The 6,913-nt window shown below is 39.7% G+C and overlaps 1 protein-coding gene across 35 annotated transcripts in view; it reads left to right on the top strand.

Moving 5' to 3' along the window:
* ACTN2 (actinin alpha 2) overlaps positions 1 to 6,913 on the top strand; it is a 77,764-nt gene that overhangs the window by 31,436 nt on the left and 39,415 nt on the right. For 22 of the 35 annotated variants that reach the window (XR_014076597.1, XR_014076598.1, XR_014076601.1 and 19 more), the window contains exons 2-4: positions 1,281 to 1,395; positions 2,264 to 2,383; positions 5,067 to 5,153. Coding sequence is in view for 26 of the 35 variants with exons in the window: in XM_081569343.1 (XP_081425469.1) it covers positions 1,281 to 1,395; positions 2,264 to 2,383; positions 5,067 to 5,153 (322 nt within the window). In the remaining 9 variants the exon portion in view is untranslated. Of the gene's footprint in view, positions 1 to 841; positions 860 to 1,225; positions 1,452 to 2,155; positions 2,384 to 5,066; positions 5,154 to 6,913 lie in introns of those variants that run through there. The other 13 variants (XM_081569337.1, XM_081569338.1, XM_081569329.1 and 10 more) reach the window with 11 other exon arrangements.

Genomic DNA, 6,913 nt, shown 5'->3' with positions numbered 1-6,913 from the left:
TCATATTTCTGCTTACTATTGCTCTAGTTATTTCTTAACTTGACTGGAGTCTGAACCTTTCTAGGGTAGAGCTCTATCTAATTGTCTTTGAAATCTTGGGTCTAACCCAGGGCCTGGAATATGCCAGTAGGAGGTCACTATTATTACTCTTGCTGTTATTATTATTAGTAATGATTGACTATACTGCAAATTTGTTTAATTGATTCAGTTACTAGCTTAAAACTGTTGTTCATCCAGGATAAACTAGTTGTAGATAATTAGTGGTTATGAGTCCCTCTTTTCTTCCCCTTCCTACTACACAGTGCCTCCCACCTTCTGCTCTAAAGTATGACATTTTGAACATTCTGTAAGGATTATTTATTCATCTGTTCTGTAAGCACACAGATTTTTCTTGTACGCACATCCTAATTTAATCTGTCTTTCTTACAGGGTAAGAGGTTTTCAGAAGGCAAGGGCATCGGTGTAAAAGCTCAGTACCTTTTAAAAAATTTTTATTATTTTTTTTATTGAAGTATAGTTGATTTACTAACAGGTATACAGCACAGATATTCAGTTATATATATATGTGTGTGTGTGTATATATGTATATGTATGTGTTTGTGTGTGTGTATATATATATATGTGAACTTCCCCGATGGCTCAGCTGTAAAGAATCTGCCTGCAGTGAAGGAGACAGAGGAGATGCAGGTTCGATCCCTAAGTGGGGAAGATCCCCTGGAGGAGGAAATGGCAACCCACTCCAGTATTCTTGCCTGGAAAATCCCATGGACAGTGGAACCTGGTGGGCTACAGTCCATGGGGTTGCAAAGGGTCGGACACGACTGAAGGGACTGGGCACGGCATGGTTCCTTCATGCAGTGCTTTGAGGGGGATATATGCGTACATATATATATATATATATATATTCTTTTTCAGATTCTTTTCCATTATAGGTTATTATAAAATGTTGAATATAGTTCCCTGTGCTATACAGTAGGTCCTTGTTGGTTATCCATTTTACATACAGTAGCGTGTATATGTTAATTCCAAAAGTGTACCTGTTTAAACTGAACAAAAGTTCCTCAAGTGGTTAGACCAAATAAATGACTTGCTTTTCTTTATCTCTAAAGAGGAAATGTTACTTATATCTTACCTTTGGGCTGCAAATCATTCTTTTATCCAATTCCAAGATGCCCCAGCCTCCTATCTCCCAGAAGGTGTAAGATGTTGGGTGTGGTCCACACAGAGGGGCACTGAGTGTGGACAGAGCAGTGCTCAGCACCGTTTGCTTCTTGTTGCAGACCTTTACCGCCTGGTGTAACTCCCACCTCAGGAAAGCTGGCACTCAGATCGAGAACATCGAGGAAGATTTCCGGAATGGCCTTAAGCTCATGCTACTTCTGGAAGTCATCTCAGGTGAGTCTTAAACATTTTTCGTTTTTCGTAGGTTTTATACCCAGTTTGTCTGAGCAGTAGATATGTATGCATCTGTTTTTTTAAAAAAAAGTTCCCTTTGAACCTGGCTGGGCAAGAACATGGTATTATTGGCAAAGAAAACTTTCCAAAGAGCAATCTGTCTGGAGTTATTTTTCTCTTCTAAAAGAGGAGCGAATTCTGTTTAAAATGGACTTATTAAAATAATGTTTCTGCCACCCACCTCGAAACAGAATGAGAGAAGAAAAAATGACATTTATATAACTCCTCACCAGGCTGCCCTGTCCAGGTTTAGTCCAGCTAGTGTGTATTCCAAAAATTGTCTTTCATGCCAAAAGCCAGTGTACACATTGGCTTAACTCTGCAAACAGGAGTCAAAGTTTCTGAGGGATTATACCTTGCCCTGAATGTCAGCTAGCTGGTTTAGACATTGGACTGGAGAATGGATGAAGGCAGGGCTGCCCTGATCCAGGTATCCTCATACTCCTGTGTCTGAGATGAGCCCTGCAATTTGAATGAGGCTCCCTGACTTCTTCTCATAGCTGGTCAGCCACTCCAAATGCTGCGGGGGCCCCAGCCAGCTTCTCTCTTACTCATTTAAACATTGGCTCATAGACCAAACAAGGCTCTCCCAGCAGGTCTGAAAAGCATATGGAGTTCATAGCACAGCCTCCGCTCTGGTCCATTTCATCTTGAAAGTACTGTGATTTACAGAAACTGGAGACACACGAGGAACAGTCAGATAACGATTTTTGTTTAAAGAGGGCATGTATTCTGAATTTTATCATCTTGATTCCGTATCAAGGGGCTCTTTTCTCTGTGTCTACATGATTATTTCTTCACCCGACAGGGGAAAGGCTGCCCAAACCTGACCGAGGAAAAATGCGATTCCACAAAATCGCTAATGTCAACAAAGCCTTGGATTACATAGCCAGCAAAGGCGTGAAGCTGGTGTCCATCGGGGCAGAAGGTAAATGGGGTGTGATGGAAAAGTGCACCAACCTCCCCATAGGGCAGTGGGCCTGCAGCTGGTTGCTTTCTTCCCTCCCCGTTCCCTCCCGCCATTCCTGTTTCAGCCTCTTTGCCAAGCTCTGGGTACCGTGAACAGGAGACAAGGCTCTAAGGTGTTTGAAAAGAATAGAGTCAAATAGAGCTGATACTTTCCCCTCGTATATTAAGCTTTTAACTTATTAGCTGTATTGATTTAGCGCTTATTTTTAACATTGACATGAAACAAAGATGCTTCTTTTTTTAGGCATTTATCTTGAGAACACAGCATCTAGATTTTAAGAAGATATTGCCATTATCTCAATGATCTTATTGTTCTAGGATGTGATAACTTAAGAATGAATGTGATTTGAACTTTATGCATTTGTGTGTGTGTGTGCTCAGTCATGTCCGACTCTGCAACCCCATGGACTGTAGCCCACCAGGTTCCTCTGCCCATGGAATTTTCTAGGCAAGAATACTGGAGTGGGTTGCCATTTCCTTCTCCAGGGGATCTTCCCGACCCAGGGATTGAATCTGCATCATCTGCATTGTCAGGCAGATTCTTTATCACTGAGCCACCTGGGAAGCTTTAATACATTTTTAGAGGGTGTCAGATTCAGAACCAGGCAGATCCATCTGCTGACCCTAAACATGGTCCTAAAGTAAATTGCTTTAGAAAATTGGATCCCAAAGATTACAGATGGGGAATTTTGAAGTGTGTCCATATTTCACTGGCAATCAAAGAGGCCCAACTAAAATAATTGTGGCAAGGCTGACAGATATGACAACTGTGGACTGGACAAAACTTCTGTTTGAAAAATATCATAGCTTAAAGATTATGACTTTGGAGGAACTGAGGTGATCCGCAGTGAAAAGAATCAGAACATGTGACGTTCCTTAAAAAATAATTTTAATTTAAATAATTTTTCCTATATTACACATAATAAAGAGAAACTGTTTATACTTTGTGCAGAAAAATGAATAGAGTCAAATATGCTGCTGTCTCCTTCAGACTAATCATCTGAAGGAGAAAGAGTTTATATAGCCCAGTGAGTTTTTTAAAAAATTGAAGTATAATTGCTTTACAATGTTGTGTTAGTTTCTGCCATACAACAGTGTGAATCAGCTGTATGTATACATATGTCCCCTCCCTCTTGAGCCTCCCTCTCCCTCTCCATAACCTACCCCTTTAGGTCATCACAGAGCACTGAGCTGAGCTCCTTGTGCTATACAGCAGCTTCTTCCCACTGCTGCTACTGCTAAGTCACGTCAGTCGTGTCCGACTCTGTGCGACCCCATAGACGGTAGCCTACCAGGCTCCGCCGTCCCTGGGATTCTCCAGGAAAGAACGCTGGAGTGGGTTGCCATTTCCTTCTCCAATGCAGGAAAGGGAAAAGTGAAAGTGAAGTCGCTCAGTCATGTCTGACTCTTAGCGACCCCATGGACTGTAGCCTACCAGGCTCCTCCGTCCATGGGATTTTCCAGGCAAGAGTACTGGAGTGGGGTCCATTGCCTTCTCCCCTTCCCACTAGCTATGTATTTTACGCATTGTCGTATATATATGTCAGTGCTATTCCCTTAGTTAATCCTACTATCTTCTTCCCCTGCTGTGTGCACAAGTCTGTTCTCTACATCTGCATCTGTGTTCCTGCTCTGCAAATAGATTCATTAGTACCATTTTTGTAGATTGCATATATATGCATTAATATACAATATTTTTCTCTTTCTGACTTACTTCACTCTGTAGACCATACTTTAGGTTCATCCACATCACTATAGCTGACTCAATTTCATTCCTTTTTATGACCAAGTAATAGCTCCTTGTAAATATGTGAATGTGAAGTCACTCAGTTGTGTCCAACTCTTCACGACCCCATGGACTGTTGCCTGCCAGGCTCCTCTGTCTATGGGGATTCTCCAGGCAAGAATACTGGAGTGGGTTGCCATTTCCTTCTCCAGGGGATCTTCCTGACCCAGGGATCGAACCTGGGTCTCCCGCATTGTAGGCAGACTCTTTACCCTCTGTGCCACCAGGGAGCTTTATACAACTTTTCTATCTATTCATCTGTCAGTGGACATCTAGGTGGCTTCCATGTCCTGGCTGTTGTAAATAGTACTACAGTGAACACTGGGGTCCGTGTGTTTTTTTGAATTATGGTTTCCTCAGCCCAGTGACTCTTAATAAGAACTAATAGGAAGGGTCTCCGTAATCTGTGGGAGATGGGGAGGGTCTAGGGGGAGCTGAGACTACCCTGCCATTTGTTTATTTTGCAACTGAATCTAACAGCCTGCCAACTGGGGAGCTTGCGAAGAAGACTCAGAGTAAAGATGAGCCTGTGTTCTTTGTGTTTGATTATTTGGAACCTTAGCACATCTAGTCTTTAAACCTGGGAAATCCCTGGGTTGTTTTCAGTGACTTTGCATATGCAAGATCCGTGCTCATTATTAACTTAGAATTTATTTAAATTGGAGACATTTGGTTATGAATACCACATTTATAACCAGACATGCTACGACACTTACAAAAACAGAAACTGGTCTTTCCATATGTATATTTTCCAATAGCTCTGAAGTCAAAACTTATAGAAGACTCATAGGAAAACTTTAAGTGATGATTATGTTATCTTCAGCCTCATTTTTTGTTGTTTTTTTCTTACCTAAAGAAATTGTTGATGGCAACGTGAAGATGACGCTGGGTATGATCTGGACCATCATCCTGCGCTTTGCTATTCAGGATATTTCAGTTGAAGGTAAAAGACTTGGGTAAAAACCTGATCATATTAAGATACTTAGAATAAAATTGAGCTGATAAAGTCAAATTTGAATAGAGTTTTGAAAAACTGAACAGTCACTCACATGATTGAATGAAAGATGCCTGAGTTGGGTTTTCACGAGTTTTCTACTTGTATGAAAAAAAGACCCCAGCAATGCTGTTTCATTCATGGGGGTGGAATCATTTAGGAAAAGATGAGCACATGTTCAGAACAGAAGTCGCTTTTTTAAATGAGTATTTTTTTGAGCTCTTTATTGCTTATTATACTTGTTGGTTCATGACTATAACAGTTCTTTAGACTTCACAGCTTGAAACCCTTTTTTTTCCAAGTGCGAAAAGATAATCAATTGAAATCTGTTCATTCCTTAGTTCTTTTTTAACTTCCTCTCTTTCTTGTTCTTCACTCCCTCCGCCCTCTTTTTTTTTAAAAAAAAAACACAAAATCTCTGTTGTCATCCTATCTTTCAGCCCAGTAACTGTTCCATTGTTGTAATATAATCCCAGTCCTTGGCCCTGCCACTAAAGATGCAAATCTATAGTCTTTTACGCCCACTGCATTCCCAAATATTTTGATGAATTCAGCACTGTCAAAAGTGTCAAATTGACATTCTTAAAATTAGAACTTGGCCTGTTTAGCACTTGAATCACAAAATGCATAGCTGCACATCATACTTATTCATGACTTATTCAACCTTCTCCAAGTTTGTCACCTAACAGATAACCAGGCACCTGAATGGTAAGGGCTGAGAACATTGTTTATAATCCTGTCTAGGAATTTCCCTAAAGATCAAACTAAGACATAATGATATTAAAGCCTCAATAATTCAGGCTCAGGAATAGCAGCCAGCTTGAATTTATTGAGTCTGAATTTTAAAACTTTCATACAATGGACTTTTTAAAAAAATTATTTATTTATTTATTTATTTGACTGCGTCGTGTCTTAATTGTGTCATTAGGGATCTTCACTGACACCACATGGACTCTCTAGTTTTAGGGCATGGGCTCCGGAGCATCTGGGCTCAATAGTTGCAGCTCTCGGGCTTAGTTGCTCTGTGGCATGTGGGATCTTAGTTCCCTGACCAGGGATCAAACCCATAACCCCTGCATTGCAAGGCAGATTCTTAACCACTGAACCACCAGGAAAGTCCCTCATGCAGTGTACTCTTATTAAAGTACATTCCTCTCATGCTTGTGAAAATAATAAGATGCTTTTAAAAAGTTCCTGCTTTATTAAGAAAGAATAATTTGTAATCATTTAATCAATTTTATATACTTCTACATTTAAATATTTAAACAGTTGAGCCTACTTTGTAGAACAAGTTAAAAAATCTTGTTCACATCATTGCATTTACTACACTAGCAAATCCTTTTCCCACAGATATTACAGAGGTGAACTTGACCTCAGGTTTTTCTGATTTACACTTCAAGTTACTGATAATATTAATTGAAAACTTAATTCTATTTCAAATGTAACTATGAATGGTATGATCCACTAGAGGTTTTCTCCCAAATTATTATTAATGTGCCCAAGATAAGATAATCAAATCATAGTTTTTTTATAAAACACATCATGATAGAAAGATTTTCAAATGACTAAGAAATAAACATTCAGAAGTGTGACTTCACTGGCAAAGTGCTTAAATCTCTTCAAACAGAACTCTTTTAGTGTCCTACACAGTAGATAGTTTGCTAATTTATTTTTTTTATTTGTTTAACTTTCATGGAGTCATTTCTTAA

This window comes from Giraffa tippelskirchi, chromosome 2, assembly GCF_054371585.1.
Source record: "Giraffa tippelskirchi isolate mGirTip1 chromosome 2, T2T-mGirTip1v1.2.pri, whole genome shotgun sequence".
NCBI classification, from domain to species: Eukaryota; Metazoa; Chordata; class Mammalia; order Artiodactyla; family Giraffidae; genus Giraffa; species Giraffa tippelskirchi.
The sequence above is the reverse complement of the archived record's forward strand: the minus strand, read 5'-3'. Positions and strand labels throughout refer to the sequence as shown.